Genomic DNA, 26,800 nt, shown 5'->3' with positions numbered 1-26,800 from the left:
CCGAGCTAGGTGGGGAGTATTGCTCCCTTCTTGGACTGGGAAGTGTGTTTACGGTTCTCCTCCTGCCCCCCAAATGTTTGTATGTGGAAACAGCAGTAGAATCACTCAAATTATTTTGCCAGCAGTAGCAACCTTTATCCCTAGACTAAGACAAATAAAGCCAAAAAGCTCCGGGACCCAGGCCAGTTTGCCATTTTGTGCCCTCGCTTAGAAGCAGCCAGGGAAGTGTTTTCCAGTGGGACATATACTGGCACTTTGTAGTTGTTTTAATTTTTGTTAGTGAAGCAAAGAGAAAGTGACCTACTCTAAGGGCGCTTGGTGGTTCAACCCCACTATCTCCGCGGTTGCAGAGGCACATCCCACTGGTACGGTGACCGTGACCTTGGAGAGGAAACCAGTTAATTTGACATTATTTTATGAGCGCGCTTTTCATAAGTTAACCTCATATTCTAAAGTGATGGGTGAAGCTGAAGGTCCGTAGTGCTGATGAAGCATTGCTTGGATGTGGGGAGGAGCCTGCGCTGTGCCCGCTGGGGCTGATGTCTCCCTCTCCCACACCGCTGCGGAGACCCGGGGCCTTCAGGCCAGTTCCAGGCTCGCTTTGAAATGTGGGGCGCAAGACTGCGGTACAGAGTAGAGAAGAACCTGGCATTTCCTTGTAAATCATAACTTTTGGCCTCATTTTTTCCTATATTGCCAAGATAAAAATGTTACTGATACTAATGCCATCGTTGGCCAGGGGTGTGTGTGCGCACACCGGGCGTGTGAAGCTTTAGAAGATGTTCAAAATCTGATGCCCTAAAAGTCTCCCTGGAAGAACAAAAGGAAGGAAGCCTTTGATCTGCACATGCTATTTCCAGATGTCCTCATGCCTCTCCATGCACTCCTATCTCTGTGGAAGTTGGGAATCACATTACTCCTCAGCCTTAAAAGACCCGTTTTTGTCCACTTTTCTGTCTTCTTGTCAGTCCCAACTGAAATCAATGGAGAAAAAAAAAAAAAAAACTCCCTGGAGCTCTCAGCTTTGAACAGAACCCCCTCAGTGCACCCCAGCCCCATCTTTATCCAGCCCTCACCCAGCCCAGCTAGTTCCAGAAACTTGTGGTTTTCAGTATAAATTCTGTCTACCTTTAGCCAAGCACAGAGCGCCCCATAGGAAGCAAAAAAATAACATGTTTAGTTAAGTACACCAAACCAATATGTGTTTTTTGGAAATGAAACTTTAAAAGAACTTCAAAAGTAATTTTTGCAAATAAGGCTTCAATTAGAATTAGTTTTCTTTAAAAAAAAAAAAAAAGTCTCTGTCTCCCAAATGCTCAAGCCTTCTTTGGGAATTAGTGGCAAGTTTAAATAAATGTCCACACCACCCCCAAATTACGAAATGGACTCCCTCTCAGCAGGGCGTCTGCAAAATATCACCAGGAAGAACCATCTCCCTGTGAATGTCGCAAGTTTAATTTCTCAAACTTTGTAATATAAGGCAAGTCATCGCTCAGAGCTGCCATCACTGCCTTCTGTGCCTCTTTTGGGGGGTTTTTTAAATGAAAAACATGCTATGTTTTGTTTTAAGCTGAAGTCCTATTCTAGACAGTTCTCCTTTGGGGGAAAATGTTATCATTTAATTTCCTTTCGGTAAATTAAAACTAATGAGGTGTGGCTGTGTCACAGCGGATGGAGATGTTTCGGTGTACCGCTTTGCTCTGTGCTTCTAAGACTTACCCGTCTCGACACCCGGTTGTCCTGTGCACGACTAAACAGACCTGAGGCCAATGCTGCATTTTTCATCAACCTGATTTTTGCTTCAGATGAACCAAAGACTTTTAAATGCTGCTTCATATAGAGCAGCAGGAGAAAGGCATTTTACCTGTAGCTGTTAGCATTAAGGAAACTTTTCTATTTGCTACCCTGTAGTCATCGATCTGGGGCATTTATGTGCCTGGAAATCTGTGATCAAGGAGCTTTACAGTCTTAACAGAAGCTTTGCATTTTCTTCTCCATCTGGAAACTCAGCAATTAAACTCAGGATTGGCGTGTGCCGTTAGGACACTGAACTGTCTCCAGCTTAGAGGCTGTGCACTGAGAATCTGTTGGGTTCTGTAGAAGACAAGACATCCTTCTAGGCAGACCACGGGAACTCAAGGGGAAGTGAACCCTAAAATAGGACAGCAATGTCTGGGCTTCGTGGGGTCCCGGTTGAGCCGTGCTCCCCAGCGCGGGGCACCTTGGCAGCTTTCAAAGGGAGTGGTCAGAGCAGAAAGAATTAGGGTCCAGCATAAAATAGTGTGTTTGCTGTTCAGCTGCTGATTTTGCCTGATGTGGGAGCAAGTAGCTCCAACAGGGGTTGGGCACACAGGCCCAGGTGGGGGTTGCAGGCAGCCCCCAGCCCCCAACTCCCACGTACACACATGCGCGCACACACACATGCACTCACATGGGTCACCTCCACCCTTGAGTCAAACCAGGAGACAAGACAGCCCCATCCAACAGTTTCCGAATGAAAAGGGAGACATTTCAGGCTTACATCCTGTCGATCTGTTCGCTCAACAGACAGAAAATGGAGAAACCTTTTTCCTGGATAATTACTATGCATATTTGAAATAAAAATGTAAACCTTTGCATTTTTAGCTTTTCAAAGAATTGTCTTTGAAAAGTATTTTAAACCAATGCCTATAAAAGCAAGTTTACCAAAATAAACTTTAAGACTTTCTATATAGTTTGGACTCATTGTCATTTTTTTTTTTTTACAAGTTTCATTTTTAAAAACAGGCAGCCCTTTTTGGTTACAGTATTTTTATTCATATTTAAACATATTTTTACAAAATAAATAGTTTTACATAGTAAGGAGTATGTATGTATTTGTAATCATTAAGAAGCGGGTGCTTTGAGGGGATGTGTTTTTGACAAATGTATTCTGTGTCATACAAAAGAGAAATCTTACTACCCCTGAAAGTTATAGAAACCCCCAAAGTAAAAATCTTTTTAACTGAGGTGAGAAAACATCTTAACAATTTAATGTGACTTCTTTAAATTTAAAAATAAATTTAATGTTACAACAAACTGTAAGAACAGAGTGGGGGGTTGTAGCATCTGTTTGAATTTTGCCTTGATGGCTCCCCCCCCCCCCCAATTTTAACCTGAAGTATCATACTTAAGTTTAGGAGCAGCTGGAATAACGCACCTCAGATAACCCAGGAGCTTCGAGTCACTAAAAATACAAGCTATTGTAATTTTACGGTGTTTGCTTGAAAATACTCTTCTGATTCCATTTTCTCTGTCGCAGCCTCCACAGTCGACCCAGGTACAGTTACAATTTGGCAGACTGGACGGGATTCATGGACCCTAGAAACCTCTCCCACCCTCAGGGTCCAAGGGAGGAGGGCAGGCTGGACAGGACTTGGAAAAGGACAAGAGGTTGGGGGGAGACAGAGAATACAGCATCTTGCAGATGCCCTCAGCACAGCCCTCCACGCCCTGCTCACTTCTCTACACAGGTATGAATGGAACGGCTCTTCTAGAAGGACTTCCTTGGCCATAAAGGAATTCCTTTCCCCATCTTGAACTGGGCTTATTTCTCAAATCCATTTGATCTGGCATTTTTGTCAGCCTGTTGGGCATGACTTTCTCCTCTTTTTGTGAAAGAAAAGCGTATTTATGAAAATTCTCCCTCTCCCCTGCCAGAGCCGCATAGAAGTGAAGACACTATACCCCCAGCTTAAAAGTGCTGGGTCTTGGAGATGGAGGTAACAAGACTACGTTGCGTAGTAACCACTGAGCTGCCGCCCCCCGGAAATGACTTCCACAGAAACCTTCTGTTCCAGGCTATGAAAGCCACGCTGTTTAGACAGGAGCGTCCCCTGACTCGCACTCTGACTCAGCCTGTGTATGTCACAGCCTTTGTAATCCGTCAGGGTCTTTCTGAACAGTAACCTGTGATCACCACCGGCTCCCAACACCTTGGCGATGTGTGGTCACTAAATCCAGCCCCCAGTGGTTCACAACAAAGTAGACACAAAAGCATTTTGTGGTACTTTATTGAAAAAGATCAGGCGATACCTCATCCAACCCGAACCTTCAATCACGGTTGGATTAAGAGTCGCGTGAGCATAAAAAATAATGGCCAGGCGCAGCTCACTGGGGCGTCCCGAGGGGCAGCGGGTCGCAGGGAGGGGTCCTCCTTCCCTTCTCTGATCCAGCCCCTTGGGTGCCCCACACCTGATCCTAAATTTGCAAATGTTACCTGGACCCTAAGGCAACTAGCCCCCTGGGGAGGAGGCAGGGCCTCAGAGTGCGACCTTGGCGATCATCTCACATCTGCAGAAACAATGAACGCGTGTGCACTTTGATTCCAGAATGAATTAAAAGACGTGTGAAAAACCTCTTTCCACTCAAAAAGGTGGAAAGCAATGCCTAGAGTACACCCTCTTTGACAGAGCAGCAAAAGGATGGCGTGTGACTGGCGCGAGCCCATCAGAGACGCCCGGTCAAGGCCTCCATCTGCCTCGGGGCCAGAGCATGAGTTTCGGGTGGGGAAATCGCCAAGCAGAAATATAAAATCAAAATTCATGAAAGTTTCTTTTTCGAACCATGCTGGTGCTTTGTGATAAAGAATTCCCTGCCCCTGCTTACACACAGGGCAAGCTCACGGGGAGTTTTCTGGCTCCCTATAAAATGCAGAGTGTGGGAGAGAATGTCTACGCGGGTCTCGCCACATCCCTTTAGCACGTTTTTCTTCCACCGGAGCGCGGCCACCCCACACGTCTCATATTGCACATGCAATTTAACTACCTTTATTAGCACTACTTGTAGCAAACACGAGGCTGGCGAAGGTCTGCGTGGGTCAGACGGCTTTGGCCTGGGAATTCAACTGGGGGAGGGGCAATCGCCTTGGGCACCTAAACCTTCCACATGTCATTTCATAAAAGATCTGGCCAGCTAGCTAGCTATATATATATATATATATATTTCTTGCATTTCATGCCTATCGAATATATTCTGAAGGTGCTATTCTTGGTGTTGAGTTCGGGGGTGGGAAGCGCTCGCGATGGACCGGTCAAGCACACTTGACTTCACCCCTTGGTCTCGGCTTGTTGCTTTTTGAATTGAAGAAAGGGTTAAAGAAAACAACTTGAAAGGAGCCGCCCCAGTGGCTTCCCAAGGCAGGGCGTGGTCTCCCCGTGGGCCCTGAAACCACCGCGCTGCCCTACGCTAAGAGCAGAGGGCGCTGCGCCCAGGAGGCCCAGGAGGCCGGGCTCCGGGTGGGCCAGGGCCGGGCGCAGGGGCTGCAGGGCAGGTTCCTCCCCCCGCGGGCGGACCCGCCTCCAGGCCCAGGGTCTCGAGGGCCTGGGGACAGCGAGGGCGCCGGCCTGAGGGCACCAAGCCCCCCCCATCAGGTGGGGGTCACCCGGGGGCGCCCAGCTCTGCCCTTCGGGGAGCCCCCCTGGAGCCAGCGTGGGGCCGGCTCCTCGCGGCCCTCGACCCCGGCGTTTCGGGCGTACGATAAAAACCTAGAAGTCGGCTGCGCGTTCTATTAAAATAGTCGTCTCTGTATAAATTAACGTAACCGCGCGCCGCGCGCTCCAGCCCGGCCGGCTTTGCGCACAGGCGCCCGGGCGGCCCGGCCGTGGCTGCTCCCCGCGCCGCCGGGGCCCGGCCGGGGGTCACCTGCCGTTGGTGATGATGACCGAGGCGCCCAGGTAGTGCGGCAGGGGCGCGCCGGGGGGCGCGGCGGCGGCGGGGCCGGGGGGCCGGGGCCGCAGCGCGCCGGCCGCCGCCTCGGGGGCTCCGGGGCCGCCGCCGAGGCCGGGCGCGGGGGGCGCAGCGCCCCCCAGCGGCCCGCGCCGCGCCAGCACGCGGTGGTAGTTGAGCAGCACGAAGGGCAGCTGCGCCGGCGCGCCGGGGGGCTCGGGGGCCGGGGGCGCGCAGCAGTCGGGGGCCGCGCGGGCCAGCGCCAGGCGCGCCGCGTCCCGGCCGGGGTGGCGCGCGGCCTTGGCCGGGCCCGGCGCGGGCTCCTCGCGGTAGTGGCCGCAGCTCGGGAAGCTCGGCGGCGGCGGCGCGGGGTCCTCGCCGAACCTGCGCGCGGCGGCGGGCGCTGCGGGGACAGGGACACGTTAGACGCGCGCGGGGGAGCGCCGGCCCCCCGCGCCCCCCCCCGAGCCCCCGGGTCCCCCCGCGCCCCCCGGGTCCCCCCGCAGCCCTCCCCCCCGCGCGGCCCAGGGCCCGCCGTGCGTCGCCAGGTGCGCTCCAGGTGCGCTCCAGGAGCCGCGGCGGCAGGAGGTTAAGGACACGCTTGATTACGCGCAGCGTCGCCACCACAGGATGCAGCGCGCGCTCGGGCGCGGACCCGGAGCGCACCTGACTGGCTCGCGTCTCCACGACGCAGAAGCGGCACGCGGCGCGGCCCCGCACCTGCCCCCTGGCCGCGCTGCACCTGCACCTGCCCCTGGCCGCGCGCAGTCACGCGCCGAGAGCGGCCACGCTGCCGGGCGGGTCCTCGCGGCCCTGGTTGGAGGCGCCCCTGGGCCCTGGTCACTTCTGCTGATGTGCCCGGGCGGGGAGAGCCGCGCGTCTCGGCCCCCTCGGCTGCTCATGCAGGGCCCCCCTCGGGAAGGAGGTGCCTCGTGCAATCCAGCAGCTCCCTGAATTTTTTCCCCCTTAAGCCACATTTTTTTTTCCTTTAATAGCAACAAAACTAGAAAGTGGATCACAAATTGCCCCAAATTCGCACCTCTGGCTCATTTTCCCGGTGCGTGACAAATGAGGCAGTTGGCACCTCTTTCACTCTCAGCGTAGCAGCGCTACAAAATCCAGTTGTTTTCTATCACGGGCCAACTCTCACTCAGAAATAATTCTTTCAAGTCACCCTCAAGCGGGTATTTTCAGCTATCGAAATCCTTGCTTTGTCTTTCTCTCTTGGCTGTTCAGGGAAACCCCTGCTTTGAGTATTTGAGGGCCTGGGCGCCCACATGGTGGGGACGGGGTCCAGTGTCACTGGGCCCAGGCAGGGCTGCACTGCCCGTGACTGGTTCTTTTCCAAACTGGCTACTTTCAAAAACGACCTGATCATCTCCTGATCATCTCCCATGATCTGTCCCTCTTCTCAGATTTGGAGACAAACCTAACACGCAGCCTGGCTCCCAGCATGGAGATCCTGCAAGCAGCCTGCGGAGAGGCCGCACACTCCCCGCCTCCAGAGGGGGAGAGCTCTGGGGCGAAGGCTCCAGGGAGCGCTCCTCCACGCAAGGTGGTTCTTTGCCCGGACTGTCACATTTAGCGACCCCCGCTGGACCCCTGCAGCCCTGAGTCTGTACTTGGCTGGGCCGCTGGGTCTGCTGGGACAGGAACACACCCGGTGTCAAACCCCACTCCCCACCTTCTGCCCCTGCTGGGGCTGGGCCCATCGAGCACACAGCAGTCGGGCTGGGGCTGGGGCTGCTGGTGGCACCTCCCCTGGGGACCTCCTCCTGCCTGCGCCTCGCAGGACGTGGCGGGAAGTCCTGCCTCTCTGTGCTCAAAACCGCAAGTGCTGGGGACACCCCCTGTGCGCGGTGCCTGCGCAGGGCTGTCCTGCTCCCAGGTGCGCTGAGGCTGGGGGGGCTTGTGCCCTTTGCCCGGGCCGCTGAGCGGCGGTTCTGTCCCAGCACCCATGGATTTCCACCACGGTTTTCCACACTTTGAGCACTGGCAAGGGCGGACACCCAGTCGCCCACATTCAGTTTGGGGTGGAGTGGAAAGTAATCTCGTAAAATTAGAGCTTTCTCGGCTCCTGGGAGCTGCTTTGGAAAATCTCTGACTCTCTGGTAGCAGCAAACGAAACCAGGGCTTTTCTGAAGGTAGCTGAACGCCCTTCCCACTGTCACCGGTGCCCACAGGGCACCACGACCGGCCCCACCGGGCTGGCCTCCCTGTCTGGCCGCCTCGCGCTGGGAGCAGGGGAGCCTAGCTTAGAAGCAGCAAAGGGCAACCTCTGCCCCCAGTGACACCCCTCGGACAGCCCCCCGTGCCCTGGAGCCCCCGCCCACCTCTGGTGCGAACACGACCCACCTTCGTAGCTGGGCACCAGGCTGTGCCGGGCAGTGCTCACTGGTGGCTCTGGAAGGTTTTTAGCTGGAGACGGGCTGCTAGGCACTAGGGGGTTGGCATAATGCCACTGGCACTCGCCGCCGCTTGGCAGTGTGCTTAGGAAAAAGCGTGCCACCTCACACGGGGATCCTTGGGGCTGCCCGAATTTGGCTGGCAGCATCGGCTTTTTGCTGCTGAAGACATGAGAGTCTAGAGGGAAGTGTCCGTAATGGTAGGAGAAGGGCAGGCTGTAGGACGGGGCGCACAGGAGGTCGCTGCTTGCTGAATGGAGCTGCTGTTCTGGGGGCACCGGGGGGTTCGCCGGGGGGCTGGCTCTCCAGTTTCCCAGCTGGCTGCACTCCAGTTTGTCCATTTGGAACGAGCTGTATTGCTGCGTGGCAGAGGAGACGGATGGGGGCCTGCTCCAGGGCCGAGCAGCTGCCTCCGGCCCCTCAAGCCCCCACTTCCCAGGGCCCACTCCCCTCCCTAGGCGGGAACCCCACCACCCTCGCCAGGGCCCTCGAGGACAGGGGCATGGCCAGGGACCCAGCGCCTGGGCAGAAAGAGGCCTTCCCGCCCCCCGGCCCGCCGGCAGCACAGCAGACGCGGCGCGCAAAGGACGTTTTTGAAAAGGAAAGTTTTCATTTAAAAATAATCACTATGGAGACGGGACGCTCGGGGCTCGGGCCACTGATGAGGATTCCGCCGGCCAGTCTTTCTCCTAGACCGCCCAGTCCCCGCGCGCAGCCGCCCGGGGCGGCGGAGTGTCAGGGCCCGGGGACGCCCCAGGGAGCCTGGACTTCAGCTGCAGGCACCCCGCGGGCAGAGGCCCCGCCGCCCTCGCAGACTCGGCTGTCAACGTGCCGGCTGCTCCAGCCCCTCGGGTGTCGGCCGCCCGGCCCGGGGACGCCGTCTCACCTGTGGCGGGTACGGGTTTGTTCTCAGCTTTGTCTTCATCTTTGTGTTTTTGGGTTTAGCTAGTTTCCTAGTTTCTTGTGAGGTAGACAGGGCGGTCCTCCAGGAGTCCTGCGGCTTGGACGTGGGCACCTGCTCCAGGGACAACTGCAGCTCCTTGTACTCGATATCCCTGGGAAGCGAGAGAGGGACGGTCACGTCCGGCCGGAGCGGCCTCCCCGGCAGCTCCCCGGAGCCAGCTCGCTCACGGCTCCGGCATCCGCTGCCCGGGCCGCCCTGAGGCGCCCTGCGGCCTCGAGCCCAGGGATGCCTGCCCAGCGCACCGTCGCTCCCAGCATCGCCCTCCATCCCGCACAGACCCCACACATTCCTGGGGACGCCCGCGGCCCTAGGAAGGGTGCAGGGCAAAGAGGGAAGGACAGAAACACGGGCATCCACCTGAGTCCCTGCCGCCCCAGGCAGCGTCCGGGGGGCGGGACCCCGAGGCCCGGGAGCCTGGCGTCCGCCGTCCGCTCCACAGCAGCGCCCACTTCTGCCCAAAGAGCTGGCTCGAAAAGGCCACGTTCACGAGAGAGGAAGTTGCTCAAAGAACCAGCCCACAGCTGTTTGCACACAAGGAATCCAGGAGCCAAAATGTCTTCTCCCCTACAGTTTTGCTAAAATCGCTCACTTCTTTAAAAAAAAAAAAAGCAAAAAGCAAACCCGGGCACGTGGCAATCCCTGTGAGAGAACCAAGAGCCTGACTCCTCGCTGCGGGAGGATGCACCTGGGGATCCTGCTCAAGGAGCAGGTGGGGGGACCTGCTGGGGCTCAAGTTCAGGGTGAGAGCTGGGTGCGAGGTGACTCAGCACCAGGAGCCACGGCCGCAGGGAGCGACGTCCTGTGGCTTCCACCGTCTCAAAAGTGTTTGTGGCTCAGGTTGACCTTCTGAGGTTGAAGGGAGCCCAGTATCACCATCACTTTCAACAGGCTCTGCAGGAAGACAGGGAGGCGGGGGGGGGGGCCCAGGAACAGGGGCGATGGCCCAGGTATTTGTGGGCGCACGGCGTGACTTTGTGTTCCTGGGACACAGGACCCCTCTCCGTGCTGTTCCAGACGGGGCACCCCTGTCCTGTGCCGCCTGCCCACCCACACGCCTCACCTGACTCCCTGACCCCATCCTCAGCTACGCCCCGGGCTGAGGGCTCCCCGGTCCCCGTCCCCACCGCGGCTGCGCTGCGCCCGGCCCCCAGCCCAAGTGCAGAAACGGGCTGGGCCTCGCCCAGTGATGGGTTTGGTCAGAGGAAGCCAGAACAGAACAGGAGACACATGGACAGTGAGGAAGAGGAGAGAGAGATGGTCGTGAACAGGGGCGGATGAGGGACGGAGGAGAGCAAGGAGAGAAACAAATACGGCTGACTTACGTGAGGACATAATTGACACTCACGATGCAGTGGGGCCGGGACGAGCGGCTGTTGTGCACCACGGTGGCGTAGCTCTGCACCCACACCCAGCCGCCCAGCTTGCTCAGCAGCCGGTAGTACTTGGTGGTGACCTGGCCCTTCACCAGCACTGCGAACACAAGGGGACAGGGGCCCGAGACCGTTAGCAGGTCCCGCCTTGGGGTCTTGGGAACGCTGCTCCCTCGGGTGGCCCACAGCCCTGGCTCTGGATCTCTCGGGGGTCGAGAACACCTTTGAGAGCTTAGCAAAGGGGGCGGAGGTGGGCTCTCTCCACGGGAAGACGCATTTGTGTGTGTACACACGTGCGTGCGCGTGCACACACACACACACACAGAAGGCCTCTGCCACAGAGCAATCCCTCCCTCCGCTGTCAAGGAGAGTGATTTACTCTAATCTCATTGGGAGAAATAATTAGCCCCTAGATTTGTTCCTGGCACAGAAAAAATAGGCTTTGCTTTTTAGGGGCGGGGCCATGAGGATGCTGTATTTGAACAAGAGTAAGTTACGCGCATTCAACTAAGCGTCAGGTTGCCGCAATGTTCTCCCTTCCCGAACCTGTGTGCTCACAGATTTGTTCTCCGGGCGCTGTTTATATTTTCTTCCCGTTGATCCTGGTTTTCCTTGCTCATCAATTTCCTGCTCGCCCCGGTAGAGAAGGCCTCTGCCTGGCTCCTGAGCATCCCTGCACCAGGGCAGCCTGGGGCTGCCTAGAGCCTCGCTTGGAAGCCTCCCTGGGCATACGGCCCCCGCCACGCCCCCTCAGGGCTTGCAGGGTGGGGGAGGGCTGGAGGATGAAAGTGCTAGAAGCTTGGGGTGGGCAGTGGAGGGGTGAGAGCAGGGGTTAATCCTCTCTGGAGAGAGGAAGACAAAGTACCACTGACACCTGGCCAGGGCTCCTGGGGGCAGGCTGGCCGTAGGGCCCTAGCCAGCAGCTCCCCCACACCCACACGGGCCGGGACATGAGCAGGTGGCTTGGGGAGTCTCTTTACCATTTACGCTAGCACCTGCAGCTAAATATTCTGGTGCAGAAGAAAAATTGTCGTAAAGGAGGTATTCATCTTAACATATAAAGACTTCATACAGATTTCTAGAAACAGCAAGACCTATAAGGAACAGGGTCAAAGGACAAGAACAAACAGCCCCCAAGACTCATGTAAATGACAAGCAAATGTTCGACTCTTTGAAGCTCGACCCCAGGCACAACGACACAAGGCCGCTGCCTCCCTTTATGTGTGGTGTCCAGCCATCGAGAGAGAAGGTAGCTTAGGGGTTGCCCGGGTGGAAGGTCAGGGGTGCTGGGAGTGATTTATAGTGAGGACCAGGCTCCTCCTGCGATTAAGAAAATGTCCTGGAATTTGATAAAGGTGATAGTTGCACATCACATTGTAAATATATTAAAACCTACTGAAAATGGTAAATTTTATATTCTGTAAATCTTATCTCAACAAAGAATGAAATGGCAGTAGGCGATGCTGGCTAACCTGTGGTGAGAGGCGTAGTCAGGTGCTGATGGAAACGGACTCAGCGTGGTCCTCCAGCAAAGCATTTTTTTTTTTGTGGGACCCTCGCCGGCGGCCAGGGAACGAACTGGCACTGCAGAGGCTGTGGGCAGCCTTGCAGCCCAGCGCTCAACCACTGCGCCACCAGGGGAGGCCCCCGTGAAGCATTTTGACAGGTCATTGACACACTAATTTCACTTCTAGGAACTGGTTGAGTGATGCAAAGACTTGTGTACAAAGAGATGTAACTCAGTGCTGCTTATAAGTCAGGGAACAAAGGAGGGGAGACTTAACTGTGCAGCAATAAGAAGAGGACCGGCAACTGTGGAATACTATGCAGCCAGTAAAATGGTGACTAAGAAGAATTTGTACTATCGTGGAGAATGTATGTAACATTAAATGAAGAACACACTAGATGTGGAGCTGCAGACAGTATAAGCCTTAGGATGAAAGATGTGTCCACACACAGACACATGCCCCAGTGACCCTGGACAACGCTCCTGTGCCTCGGTTTCCCCATTCATAACTGCAGCTCCCACTCCCTCTGGTTGTGAGGAGTAGATCATCTATGTGAAGATGCAGAATCCTGGCGGGCAGGCATGGAGGGCCCACTCCAGAGTAACTTTCATCGTCTGTCTGATAACACTCTGCAAGTAATTTTCATTTTCTTCTTTTCACCTTTTCCCAAATTTCCAGCAAGGAGGAGGTATCACTTTTAGAATCAGAATGAAAGCTTATTTTTCACATGGCTAAGTGCACTGTACGGGGGGTGGGAAGTCAACATACCACGTATCAGCCACGCCCCTGAGCGATAAAGGAAGGACGAGAGCCTGGTAGCCACCGGCCCGCCCTGCGGGGAGGCAGGGCCCTCTGAACAGGCACCGGCTCTCCTCTGCCCAGGGCTACCTGTGCACATCACCGGACCCACCTGGCAGGAAGGAATCCTCGCAGAAGAGTGTAAACAGAGGCAGTTGGAAAGAGGCGCCGGAATGCGCCTCTCGCGGGGTTTGCTTTATTAACCTCCAAACCCAGCTTCCGAGTCCCGCTCGGTTTCCACACTGCGCCTCATTTCACAGAAGCAGCGTCGCCAGGGGAGTGGGGCCTGGAGGGCACCGGGGGGCGGGGGGGGTCCAGACCAGCTATTCTCACCTCCACTTCCCAGAGTGGCCACTGTGGGGCCTCCAGAAGGTTCTCTGAGGCCTCACACATGGGGGTGGGCCCACTTTTAGGGGAGACTCCGTTAACCAACTTGCTCCCAACCCCAAAAGCAATGTGATCAAACACAGGCGCCATCATCAGTGGGGCCCCCCCGAAGTGCTCTTTCTCCAACGGAAATGCTCGTTGGTGTCTTCGACTTTGAACTCCCTTCTGGCAGCATTTGTAAAGCCCACAGGAACAGCACGGCACTTTCTTTTTCTTGTCTTGTATTTATACTTCCGACAACATTCCTAAACCGATCTGTCATCGTCGTGAGCTGGATGCAACGAAGCCAGCGGACCCCAAATACCTCAGCAGACTTCGCAAAGACTCTCGTCTCTGACCCTCCCTGACTGTGCTCCGACGAGGCATAGATACAGAGCCCAAACAAACAGAGACATGGAATTATTTTCTCTTCTCTGTGACCCGTGGCCACAGTCGACCTGGCAATCCAAGCTGAAACCCTAGACTCTTAGTCATGACATTCTTCCCTTTGCACCCGCTCCCACCCAATCTGCCGTTCTTAACTAGCTGTCTCAAGTGACCTCAGACTGAGTGCTATGAGTAAGCCCCCACTTATGGTGGTGGTGGGTGGGGGCAGGGAGGAGGTGCCCCCTGAACCAGAAGCCCCTGGGGGGGGGCCTGTGCCTTGAACCTCTTTGCCACAGCAACGCCAGCATCACGGTCTAGACTGTTCTGACATAGGGGTGCCCCACGCCGAGATGAAAGGCAAGTTCGTGCTTCTCCAAGGCCACTTTAGGATGGAAATTCTTGTACAAATATGCATCCCAGAGAAGTAGGGGTCCTTCTGGATGCCCAGGATACCTTGTGAAGATGTAGCCATGCCCACGAGCCAGCGTCTGGGAGTAAAGTGAGGCTGCCGCATCCCGGGGCCTCAGCATCTGACACCTGCTTGGTGCTGGTAGGTGAAGCGGAGTGTGTGAGCTTCAGGAGAAAACGAAGCAGTTTACAGTTGTCCAACGCAATGAAGTACTTTGTCTTACACTCCAAATGAGGGCACGAGAAAGCCGATGGCTTTGTGCACGAGCAGTTCTCCACCACAGCTACTGGAGCGAGTGTGGCTGTGGAGAAGCCTCGGAAGGAAGCTTCCGAGGAAGAGAGAACGCCTCCAGGAAGCACCTCTCCAGGGCCACGTGGTGGAATGTCTCCAAGTGACATGGAAGGAGGCCTGAGCCTGAGCCAGCAGGCCCCCTGGGGTACTGAGAATCTGGGGCCTATAAACTGCTTTGGGCATCAGGAAAACGTGCAGGTCACACTGGGCTTTCTAGGATTAGTTCCTCTTCATTGTTCATGGCTCCCTTAAATGCACAGGATTTACCACTTCTTCATCGACGAGAAAAAGCCACATCTGCCTCCAGACTGCTGGGAAGGCCGCGCCTAGAAAGGCTCCGTGTATCGATTAAACCCCGTGGCCCATTTCCAGTCTAAGTGCTGATGGGGCTAGCAGAGGAAGCGTGCCAGGCAACGCCAATCAAAAGTCCTCATGGACTTCGGAAACTTCTTTCAAGTTTATCTTCTATTTTAAGACCTTTCCCCTGGATTCGAGGTGCCACGTGCTCACGGATGCGCGTCATTGACGGCATCGTGCTGTTGTTACTCAGGATGCCTTTGCAAGGGTCCTAGGCCCGCCAGTTAGCCACAGGCTCAGCCACTCCCTATTGCCCTACCTCGCCCATGCATGCATTCATGTTCCTACCCGGCCCATGGGCATCTCCGCTTCCGACTCCTGGGCATTATTTCAGTGATGCTCTCCGCAGGTCTATACCTGTTGTCCTGTAATTTTGTTGTATAGTTACTGCTTGAAATGTAACAAGCAGACCACATTTTCAGGGCTGGGAGTCTTTCGCGGCTTGGAGATGTTTTGACAGTTGGACACGGCCACTGCTCCGCCTGTAGTCTGGGCTGGGCCCTCTCTGGACAGGGGCCTGCCTAGACAGCGAGGTGGAAGCCTCCCCAGCCGCGGATGATAAACATTTCCTGGGGCCATGTGACTGTCTCCCACCGTGCTGGGTCCACACTCGGCGGGTCACCTGGGCCTCTTCCCTGCCGCTGCAAGGTGGTGGGTGGGAGGTGAGGTGAGCTGGCCGAAGAGGGCCCCTAGAGGATCCCACCTTCACCCTCCTTACAGGAGGCCCTGGAGGAAAGCCTCGAGCAGGTCTGACTTGGAGAGCCCACCTGGGAAGGCCCAGGTCCCCGCACCTCCTGGCCGGGATGCCCAGCCCACCTTGCTGACCAGAAGCCTATGCCCCTGATGTCCCCACTGCCCCCCACCTGTTCCTCCTCGTGAAGCTGCCTTCCTGGAAGGTGCTCGGTTTCCCTTCTAAAGGGGCTGGCTCTCCTCAGACCCGTGGACTCCTGCTCCCGCTTAAGATAATATTATGAAGAATGTGTGAAAACCACCTGGCTGCCTCCGGACCTTCAGAACCGCAGCTTCCTACGCCCAAGGCAGATTCTGCAGAGCCCTTCGGCCGTCTCAGAGACTCCTGGGCTTCGGACCCCAGCATGGAGACAGCTTGGCCGTGGAGGCTGGACGGTGACCTCCGTCTGGTGCTGGGCGTTGGCTGCTGCTTGCTTTCTCTGGCTCAGTCACCGGTCCGCTGCCAGGACAGACACGTCCCTGTGTCTCACCGTGAGTGGAGGCGCGGCTGCCCCCTGGCCCCGCAGTCCTGAGGGGCGCAGGTGGGTGTCTACTGCTGTGGCCATCGTGGCGGATGAAAAGGAAGCTGCGGAGACTGCTGATGGGCCAGCTCCTGGGACGGCACCGGGTCAGCACCACTGTGGTGTCTCTGGGCAGCAGCGGCTACTGTGGGGATCCTGGAGGGCCAGATGACCAAAGGAGAAGCCCCAACCTTGTTGCTCCCCTTGGCCAGCCTGTGAGCCCTGCTGTCCGTCACCCAAGTGTCAGGTGACAGGGCCGGAAAGTCACATTTCAAACGGCGCATCCGTCCTCTCAAACGCCCCGCCTGCCCGCCCCAGGCTGGCCTGGCCTGCTAATGCTAAAGCTTAGCAAAGAGCCTCCCACTACGTGGGTGACCACGCAGAGACATTAAAGAAAGGCCTCATTAGGGCCCACATTCTTCTGCTGCAGCCCTAACCCCAGGACCTCTGAATGGGACTGGACTTGAAGGGAGGACCTTTAAAGCAGAAATTAAGGCAAAAAGGAAATCATGGGGGCGGGGAGGGTGACTCAGCATGACTGGGGTCCTTGCGAGGGGGTGGGGATGCACGCAGGGGCAACCACGTGAGCACATGGGAGAAGGGGGTGTTGACACCCCAAGGAGAGGCCTCGGGGGTCCTGGGACTCCCAGCCTCCAGAACAGGGAGAAAACACCCCGGTCTGTGGCACGTTGTTCACAGCACGAGGCTCTGAACGCGTGAACCACTGTCCAGGAACAAGAAGTTAGGCCCCTTGGATGGGGTGGATGCACCCCGGGAAGGAGAGGCAGCCGCCCCCACGGCCAAGCCAGGGTGGGAAAAGCTGCAGGCAGGGAGGGGAGCCTCGGCCTCCCCTGCCCCACCGAGCAGAGGCTTCTTCTTCTGGAAGTTCTGGCTTTGGAGGGAAAATAAGGTCCAGGTTAACGCCGCGGCTGCCCCAAGGGGCACGTCCGCTGCTGGGGTGCAGATGTGAGCCCCGGAGAGGTGGCGCCCCCCCACACGGGGATGGGCCCACTGCATCTTGCCGTAACTCTCCTCTTTTATCTGGCAAAGCTGGTGGAGGGGAACCTAGGGCGGACTTGGGGTGCAGGGTAGATCCGAGGCCAGTCCCACCTGGCCGGGGTGGGCTCCGCGCTCCGCCGCTCCCTGCGTGGCTTCTCCGTCATAGCTGAGGGCAGGGCACAGGCCCGCAGCAACCACTGTCCGCACTGCTGCTTTTCGCTGTCGTTAATTTACCGGCTCTAGCCCGTCTGGAGAAGCAAGCCAGGCTCCCGCCAGTCGGTAAGAGCGCCCGCCCTTCAGTGTGTCCTTCGGAAACCGCCGCTCGCCTTCCCTTTCCAGGCCCCCGCAGACAACCGCAGAGGCGGGAAGGCCCCAACTCCTAGTGAGATAAGGCGAACTGAGCCTATAAACCACAGGCGATCTCTCCGGGAAACCCCTCGCGGGCCCGGCGAGCCAGACGCGCTCCGGAAGACGGGCTCCTGGTGGACAGAGGTGGGCCCGGGTCCCACGGTGCGCCCCAGGTGAACTCCAGAAGGCTCTCGTCCCGCAGGCTCAGCTGCTCCTCCGCCCCTGCCGCTCACCTGGCTCACCTGGGAAACGGACACGAGAGCAGCCCCCCTCACCTGGCTCACCTGGCAAGCTCCCAGCTGCTGGGGGCGGTGGGAACCCGCGGGAGCAGCACCCTGTCCACTGCCGTGGGGCGCGTGGGAACCTGCCCGGGCCAGCCCGGTGGCCTTCCTCGTTTCCCAAAACAAACTGTATTTATATTCATGTCCCCTGAAAAACTACCCCTGCTCCCCTCCGTTAGCCCCACGGCGTGAGGGGCAAGAAGTGGTGTTTACAGGGGGCAGTTTTTCCCGGCTTAGAGGCCTAATTCCCTGCTCAGCAGCCCTCTCTGAAGACCAGCAAGCCCGTCACATAATTCGGGAGCTCGATTTCAATCCCCTCATTGGCTACAGACGCCTCCAGCGTGCTTCTGCCTCCCTGTGAGGACCCCCAGGGCTGGGAGGTGTGAACCCCCACACTTCCTCTCCACAGCCCCTCCCTTCTAGATGCTTCTGTGTGGCTCCACACCCCCAGGGAGATGCTGCTTCCATCCTTTAATTCCGTGTTTGATTCTATTTGCCAAAACAAGAGTCCAGCTCCTGTATCAGTGATGCTGGTCCCCAGGCCCCACGCGACTCGGGGCAGCGGCTTCCCTCCTGGGCTTGGTGTGGAGAAGATGGGTGTTCCCGACGTGGAGGCTCCACACAAGCTGCTGTGGGTGAAAAGGGGCTGCCTGCGTCTGCCGAGCCCTGTACTTGTCACGAGTCCCGCCCCGAGGTGACTCCGGAGAGGACAGTGTTACCCAAGTGCCGCCGTGCCCACTGGGTCCCAGACGACACAGAACACCCCGGCAGAGGACATGGCCCTGGAGCGACCCAGCCACTTGTCCACTGCACCACACAAGCGCCGAGCACATGCCACTGGGGCCGTGCCACAACAGGCCCAGCCCTCTGGCCTCCTGCACCCCTTTTAACACACGCCTGGACCAGTCCCGGGCACAGGGGGCTGCCAGGAGGGTGAAGTATTCCATGCCATCCCGGTGAACACCGCCTTAATCTGGATTCTCAAAGAGAAGTATCACTTCTTTAAAGATTTCAGAGCCTACAGCTGCCCCCCTCCAATCCAGATGTCCAGTCCCCCTTAATCCAGATGTCCCCCCACTGCCTCTGCGGGCAGATCAGATACTATTTATTTACCCTTTCTGTGCTGACTTTTCCATCCTGGGAAACCTGCAGTCCCTCCAGGCCCCCAACCTTGCCCAGTCAGTGGAGGATCGGAGGTCACCCCAGCTCCGCTGCCTCCTTCCTGCGTAACCCCAGGTGAGTGACTTAACCTCGTTGAGCCTCAGCAACCTCCAGGGCAGAAGATTCTCATGAACACAAGGCCCACACGCCCTCCCACCCCCGCCCGGGCTGGGAACGGCCTGAATCACTGAATCAGGTCAGGAACGGTTATCATAGTGTTGCCATTATTTGCCAACGGGGCCCCGACATCATGGAGAAATTCAGGGTCCAAATCTACAGTCTAGCACCCACACCTGCCAGGGTGGCGCTGGAAGGGGAAGCGGAGATTTGGGAGCCGACAGGGTGTGGTCGAGCCGGATCAAAGGAGTCACACTCCGGGCGGAGCAGACGGTGGGTGCTCCTAGCTCGGCCCCCCGCACCCCGCCCCCAGCCCCCCGCAGCCCTGCCCCGGCGGGACTCACGGAGGTGGTGCGCGTAGCGGAGGTGGAAGACGTCACAGCCGTGCACGTGGTGGTACAGGGTCTTCTCGATCAGGTCCTGGGGCTCGTACCCCGTCAGCTCGGTCACCCTGGGGCCGGGGGACAGGGGCTCCGTGAGTTGCGCTGCCCTGCAGATGCCTTTCATTTAAACTAATATTGGCTTTGCCATCTAATCAAGTGCTACAAGGCTCGGAGGGGAAATGTTGATCTTGGAAACCGAGAATGATCTTTTTTCACAAGAAGAAAGTCTGCCCGGCAGCCCAGCGCGGGACGCGGCATTATTCATCAGCAGGAATGTTCTTTGGAAACCACTGGCCAGGAATGGCTGGGAGGGCTTCAAAGGTGTGGGTTCCCGAGCTGGGGCTTATCTGAGGAAGGATGCTGATATTGGGAGGAAGGCGCCAAGGGGAGAAAGATCCCACTTTCTGGAGACTTGGGGGGCAGTTCCGCGCGAACCTGTGTGTGTGTGTGTGTGTGTGTTTGTGTGTGGGGGGGTAGTAAAACATGCACGACTTAAACTTTACCATGTTTATCGTTTTTTAAGTGTGCAATCCGGGGGCAGTAACGACGTCCACCCTATGGCATGACCATGGTCACCCCCCTCTGCAGAGCCTTCTCCTCCTAAACTGGAGCTCCGCCCAGGACACCCCTGCAGCTGCCCCAGCCCCCGGCACCCTCCGCCACTTGGTCTCTGTGAGTGTCTGTTCTAGGTGTTTCCTAGAGGGGGCGCGATTGACCTCGTGGGCCTGGCTTCCCCCCCTCAGCGGATCATTTCTGGTTCATCCACGCTGAAGCAGGGGTCAGAGGGCGTTCCTCTCGCGGCTGAATGACTCTATTCTGCAAGGACGCCGCGTCTTTTTTAGCTGTCCCTCTGATGATGGACGCTGGCAGTTTCCACTCGTGGCCTCTCTCTGTATCCCACACTGGCCCAGCCCGTCTGAGGACGACCCTAGAGCTGGGCGAGTCCTAGTGATGGGAATTAGGGAGTAACTAGAGGCCTTCAAGTCTCCTATCTGTGGGGGATTGTTTTATGGCCCCAGAAAATAGTATGGTGACCCCCCAGAATATCAAGACTTGAAAATAATCCATAAGCTTGCTCTACAAAGGGAAGTGGGGCGTCCCTGGTGGCCCAGGGTTAAGTCTCAGCGCTATCACTGCTGCGGCCTGAGTTCAGTCCCTGGCCAGGGAGCTACCCACATGGCGCAGCAGACCTCTCCTGTCTCGCCCGCTGCTCCCCTCAGTGTGTATTTCAGTCAGTCTGCCTGTTCTGTTCCCCACTCTGTCTCTGGTGAAACCTCTACCCTCCTTGCTGCACCTTTGGCCTGTACCCCAGTTCTTCTATGCAAAAATAAATAAAATCTTTGAAAAAAACCCACAAAAGCGTGCTGCAGTGCTTACAGGCCATCACTCCCTCTTAATTGTCACCAGGCCCCAGACACACGGACCACTCCCTGCCCCTCAGCTCTTTGAAGGAAAGAGCCTCTCAAGACCGGGGTCCTCAGCCACCGGCATTTGGGCCACTGTGGGTGAAAACTGCTTCTGTCAATGATGTCGTTCTCAGGCCTCGGACGGCTGAGCCAGAAGCCACGCCGGGGAGGGGGTGGCCCGAGCCTCTTGGTGACAGACAGTCCAGGACGGACGAGAGAGGGGACGAGGGCTTCCACAGGAGGTGAGGCTGTGCTGAGACGTTCGTCCTGGGGGCAGGGGTGGGTCTGAGGAAGGCCCGGACGGGGCCCCTGCTGTGCCCGATGCTGAAAGGTCAGCGGGAGGTGAATCGGGGAGACTTGACCTCTTGTTCATCCCTTCACCGCCCCCCACTCTGTTGAGCGTTACTTGCTTCGGGACCTTGGTCCGTGGGAGCCTGGGATGTCCCTGGAGCCGCTGGCCGCTTGGGGCCGTCCCAGGGCAGGGAGGAGCGGGAGCTGGCGGGGCAGGAGCTGGCGCTGGGGCTCTGGGACCGCGGAGGGAGCACGGAGAACGTGCTCCCCCGGGAGCCTGACTCTGTGTGGCAGGTAAATTGAGACGTCTGGCTCCCCCCAGAAAAGCCAGCCAGGCATCTGTATGGTGCGGGATGAAAGAGGCTTCCCAGGCCCTAGGATGTAAAGCTTCAAACAAGGGCCCCGCAAGTGTAAATGAATCAGAAACACATGTATTAGGTTTCTCATCAAAGTGCACGCTGGCTCGAGGAATTAAAGGGAAGGAAAGGCCCTGGCAGCCCGCCCTCCCGCTTTCCCAAACCTCGACTGTCTGAAGACCTGTCAGAGGGATTTGCCAAACCCCAAACATCGCTGGGTTCACCCATCCTTAGCAAAAGCACCAGCTACAGTTTCAAAGTGAAATACCGCAAAACCCCGAAGACCCAAATTTCGGGTTATGCTGAGTTCAGTTGTGTCAGGGATTATTCTGGGTGGGGGGCCAGCTGGGCCCCACCCTTCAGGCCCAGCACCCTGGCCCCTGTGTGGGTGTCAGGCCAAGCTCTCACCGTGGCCCCTGGGCTGACGTCTACACAGAGCCCGGAGCCTGGCCCCGTCCCTGCCCGGCGGCCTTTCTACACCATGGAGCTGCGGCAGCGTGAGTGGGAAGATTTCTCCCCCTCACTGCTGACCCTGTGAGCACCTCCTTGATGACAGGGCCTCAGAAAAAGCCTCCAGGATTTGCTAGAAGCTTCCCAGTTCTTAGCAGGAAGCAGAGTCAGGTCTTCCATGAAGGCAGGATGACATCCTGGGGATGACCTCTGTCCTGCTCTCCTCACCCCAGGGTGCGGCTCTCACACCCTGAAGGAGCGTGACGTTGGCGTCCCAGACGGCACACCTCTGAGGCTCCTTTCAGAGCCATCTGGTCTCCCGGCTAACCTCGCACCTGCTCTTCCATGAAGTCCTCCACCTACCCCTGGTGCTTTCAAGCTGTGTGGACTAAACAACCTGGGAAGACCTGATATCTCTCCTCTGAGGAGACCCCTCTTCGCTCCTCCAGAGGAGGAGGTCCAGGGGAGTTGCTAGAATGTCCATGAAAAGCCAGGAGGCAAACAAGTTGGATCCACCCTAAGTTCTTAAATGATGAACTTGGACAGATTTTCAGCCCTTTTTGAGAAGTGACTCCTAAATATGGAAAGAACTTTCCCCGCAGGCTACTATGTCTACCACACCCAGGAGGGGTGGCTGGGGGGTGGCCTCTGAACCCGGGGTGCCACGGGAAAAAGTGAAAAGAAGAATCAACCAGTCGTAGCTTTCGGACACACGGAAAACAAACGTGTCACACACAGCCTTTCTCCCGCCAGCCCCATGCACGGAGAGCCGGGGGTGAGGCCTCGGAACGCAGCTTCTTGTCCCTTAGCTGAGGAACCTGAGGGGCCGAGAGGCAGGTACAGCAGGCCTCTTCCTTTGCAGATGCTCCACCTCTGCCCTCTAATTTCACCCTCCCTGACAGTCGGTGGTGGAGCGGGCAGGACCGGCTGCCCCTTTCAGCAGTTAAGAAAACTGCAAGCCCCCCTCAACCCTCCAGGGAGGCCTGCAGCCTGCCCGGGGCAGTGGGGAGGGGGGCCAGGCCGGGGTCTCCCCAGCAGGCGCCCCTCCTCTGCTGCCATCTCTCTCCAGCCCCTTCCCTCTCTCAAGAGGCGCTAGCGGTGGTGGCACCCCCAGGGAGGAGTGGCAGTCAGCGGGCAGGGGCTGCGCTGGGGACGTGTCAGCTGAGGGGGGCCCTCCCTGGCCAGACCCCACAGCTTTCCCCCAGGGAAGGTCACCTCTGCTCCCCGCCTGGCCCCACGTCACAGCCTCCCCTGCCCCCGCCCGCAGCCTTGGAAAGGGGCCGGTGCCCACTGCATGCACCGCAGCTCTCAGGTGCTACAACCATGCGGGCGAGGGGACGGGGGACACAAGGAACGCCTTGGGGCAGCTGCTGCCTGGGTAGCGAGGCTGGCGGCTTCGGGCCTGGCGTGGGTCCACTCGGTCCCTTTCTCACATTGTCAGGCCCACTTCCTGCTGGGGAGTGGCATTTCAGGGGCCGGTGCCACGGTGGGCGTGGGCAGGGCGGACTCACCTGGAGTCCAGGAATATCAGCTTCAGGTCCAGGCTGGCCCTGAACATGAACATGTTGCTGTGCAGCTTGATCTCGGTGATGGCGCTGGGCGGCAGCGACTGGCCCACGGCCACCAGCCCCACGATCTGGTAGCACGAGTCGTACAGGGACATGTCCAGCACGTACTGCCTGATCTTCAAGTAGCCGCTGCAGTGAATGACCTGGAAAGCGGAGGGCAGGGTCAGCCCCGGGGCCTGGGGCGTAGAGGGCGCCACGCCTCCCGCTCCGGGCCTGCTGGTTTTCCCGAACATGCTGGAATGTTCAGCCCAGCCTCTCCTGAGCTCTCGGCCACCACACCTGGTTTGCTGCTCCGCAGAAGCAAAGCTGCGCTGCTTTCTTTTTCCCTCTCCCTCCCACCCTTCCCTGTGTACCTCTGGCCCTCGCCCCTCCCCCCATCAGGAAGCTCACCCAGGTTGGCAATGACCGCTAAGTTCTTGTAAGTATTTGACTTTGTAAATGGTCCACGATAGAAACACGCAAAATTGGTCTCTCCCTTTCTGACTGGCTTTACCACGCAGAGACCCCCCAACTCCTTCCCCGTCAGCCGCCGCCTCTCATCTGTCCTGATGGCTGAACAGCATCCACCTGTGGACAGTCCACACCTCTGGAGCGGGTCGGCGGCCAGCGGCACTGAGGCCGCCCCCACGTCCTGCTCTCGCACCTGCAGACACATGATTTTCCCGGCTGATGGTTTCATGTTCTCTAGGCCCCGATGCGGGGTGCTGGGCTGTACAGTACTTCCATTTCTAGGTTTCCGAGTTCCATCCAGACAGCTGCTGTGCCGCTTTCTTAGGGACCATCGCCCAGCGTGGGGTGGTCACATCCCATCGACTTTGCCCTAGTAGCTCCTCAGGTGAAGACTCTCCAGGACACCCATGTCCCTAATCCCACGGTTACCTCACTGAGATTCGACACGATCTGATGGCGCAGCAAGAGCATCTGGGGAGCTGACCGCTTGCGCCACAAAGCCCACTTCAGTCACTGCAATGGCCATCCTCTTCCAGTGGGATTGAACTTGACAGCTGTTCACTTGACGTTGAGGTCATCTGACACGCTCTAGCATGCCAGTAAATGAAGAATTCTTTGCATCAAAATCAAAAAAAGTCTTCATTTTTCATGTAATTTTTTTTTTTTTTTTAATGTACTTAGTTCTGAAGTCAGAATGGTATCCCTCTGCCGTCAGCCGTCAGCCAGAGTGGCGACACAGAAACAGCTGCACGGAGCATGCGCCCACGCAAGAGCCACCGTGGGAGAAGGCAGAGCGTCCCAGAGGTCACGCAGGAGCGCGGCGCAGCTGTGGGTGTGGACCGCGAGGCATCTGTGCCTGCCACGGCCAGTAAAATCCCCACCGGATTGTGGCCTTAACAGCATGATACACAACGAAAATCTTGATTTCTCTCCAGAGCCCTCCCTCCAGGGCTCCTGCGCGCCCTCACACACGTGAGACGGGGCACACCCCGGACTCCTAGGCAAGCCCCCTATTTTACTGGCGAGGGAACGGAGGACATGAGCCGTGATACGTATGTACTTTGCTTAATATTTCACAGTTAACAAGTGGTGGGAAAACCCAAGACCCGGGTCTCCTGAAGACTGTCCGCCGGGTGCAGGATGGTGCTGGGGGCTCCCCCATCAGCCCACGAGATCCAGAGTCGGGACAGCACATAAGAAACAAGTCCCCATGGCAGGGGGCGCAGTGGGGGAACAACACCGGGAAGGTGTGAGCCGCTCTCTCTAGACCTCCTGCCGTCTGTGAGCCGGGGAAGAGGGCGAGGGGCGAGAGGGCGCGGGGGAGGAATATCCCCAAACTTAAAGCAGAGTGAAGTGAAGTCAAAGGGAATAACTGAGCGTGGGGGTCAAAGGGAGGGGCTGAGGGGAGCAGCCCCCAGAGATGAGGAAAGGCAGAGGGGGGTAGACCCAGAATGGGGAGGAGCTGATGCCCCAGAAAGAGAGGAGGAAGGTGCAGAGACACAAAACTGTGCCCGCTCTCTGAGGGGACGCCTCCCTCCCTCCCCAACGTGCAGACGCCACAGAAAGGCTCCCACCAGCCTCCAGCTCCTGGATGATGGCTCAGGGGCTCTTTCCCCTGAGGCAGGAGAAACAGCTATGGCCGAAGCCCAAACCAGGCGGGGAAGAAGCTCAGAGGGCGCTGGGAAGGGGGTGCTCAGCAAAGACTCCCCTCTGCCCCTCCTTCAAGGACCAGCGGACACTGTGCAGAGGCGCCAGGTGGCCAGCGGGCTCCATGGGAGACGGCGCCTCCGTTCTGGAGCCGGCCGGAGCTGGTGGCCATGTCGGAAAGGGCAGTGGGCCCAGGAGCAAGGCCTGGGCTGGAGTTCGCGCCCCTGCCCGCTGCTGCGCCTGCTCCTTCAACCCCATCCTTGATTTTAAATGGGGCAGCCATGCTCCCCCAGAGGCTGCTGTGAGCAGGACCCCGAGCAGACCACCTGCAGGCTGTCATCACCCGCAGGCCCCGTCCGGGTTCTCACTGGATCAGGCCCCACCGCGGCCACACGGAAGGTAAGAGCTGCTCACTGTGGGCCCCGGTGCTGCCCAGCAAACGCCAGGGCCGGCTGCCCTGTGCGACTCACCCCCATGCCAGGGAGACCTGCAAGAGCTGAGGTCACCGTCCTCCCTGAGCTGAGTTACGGGGGCCTCACGCCCACCCGCCTGCCACGCCCTTGTGGACACGCTCAGGCTGCGGCAGCATCACTGGACAGGTGGACGGCAGGTGCAGGACCGGCCTGGGTCTCGGGCCTCCTGTAGCCCATCTTGAGTGCAGAGCAAAACACAAAACCCCCCACCCCAGGGCCCCCGTACCTTGTATCCGCTGCACGTCAGGCCTGCGTTTCTTTTCGCCAAGACACACTTCATCCGAAGAAAGAAGGACCTCTCGATCTCGTACTCTGAAAGCAGGAGTGGGAGGTTTCACACTGTCCCGCAAGCTCCCCTCGTCTTTTTCCCAATAATGTCAACAAACCCTCAGGACCCTCAGCAGAGCCCACGGTTGCAGACCCCCGCCTCGTCCCAGAGAGCTCTGGCCTGGCGATGGGCCTGGGTGGGGAGCAGTGCCTGGCCTGGCCCTGTGTGGGTCCCACATGCCCCAGAGGAAGGCAGCTCGAACATGGCCCGGCAAGAACTTGGAAAAGCCAACGTGGGGCCCAGCTCAACTCAACCTGCCCATGCCCTGTTGTGGTGGCCACAGAGAGACGAGGTGCCAGGAGGATCGCCCTGGCCTGGGGAGGGCACCGGTGCCTCTCGGCAAAGCCAAAAGCAGCTGACTTCCCTGGGGCAGCAGACAGCAAGTCAGCGTCATGAATACAGACCTTTTTCCCTTTCCCTGGTGGAGGGAGCCAGTCCTGGGCACCTCCTGCCAGCTGTGCCTGTGCCACCTCTCACCAGCTGCCCACCAGTGTGGAATGGGGCACAGAACTCAACAGACCAGCTTGGCTAGAGCAAAGCTTTTTGCCTCACTTATAGCCCTGGACGCCCACCCCCCACCCCCTGCCAGGGCACTCACGGTTCCCACTCACCCTTTCTCCTACTAACCCAAAGGCCTCGCACACGAGTCTTCGACCTCACTGTTGCAAATGCAAATAAGTCCTATAAGGAAACACCCTCTGCTTGAACAGCTACACCCGCTCTGGCACGCATGGCCAGGCGCCCCGCCCTGG

At 57.8% G+C, this 26,800-nt stretch overlaps 1 protein-coding gene across 2 annotated transcripts in view; it reads right to left on the bottom strand.

The window, feature by feature from the left end:
* Nucleotides 1-5,657: 5,657 nt before the first annotated feature.
* Nucleotides 5,658-26,800, bottom strand: part of SIM2 (SIM bHLH transcription factor 2) — a gene marked incomplete at both ends in the record, with an annotated part of 42,322 nt that continues 21,179 nt past the window's right edge. Inside the window, 7 exons of one of the 2 annotated variants that reach the window (XM_084232056.1) lie at nucleotides 5,658-6,088; nucleotides 8,032-8,449; nucleotides 8,977-9,145; nucleotides 10,377-10,524; nucleotides 19,041-19,147; nucleotides 23,094-23,293; nucleotides 25,947-26,032. In XM_084232056.1, the coding sequence (XP_084088182.1) occupies nucleotides 5,658-6,088; nucleotides 8,032-8,449; nucleotides 8,977-9,145; nucleotides 10,377-10,524; nucleotides 19,041-19,147; nucleotides 23,094-23,293; nucleotides 25,947-26,032 (1,559 nt within the window). The remainder of the gene's footprint in view (nucleotides 6,089-8,031; nucleotides 8,450-8,976; nucleotides 9,146-10,376; nucleotides 10,525-19,040; nucleotides 19,148-23,093; nucleotides 23,294-25,946; nucleotides 26,033-26,800) is intronic. The other variant, XM_084232057.1, reaches the window with a different exon arrangement.

Source organism: Talpa europaea (assembly GCF_964194135.1).
Source record: "Talpa europaea genome assembly, chromosome: 4".
NCBI classification, from domain to species: Eukaryota; Metazoa; Chordata; class Mammalia; order Eulipotyphla; family Talpidae; genus Talpa; species Talpa europaea.
Note: the sequence above shows the minus strand (reverse complement) of the source record. Positions and strands in the feature narration are given on the sequence as shown.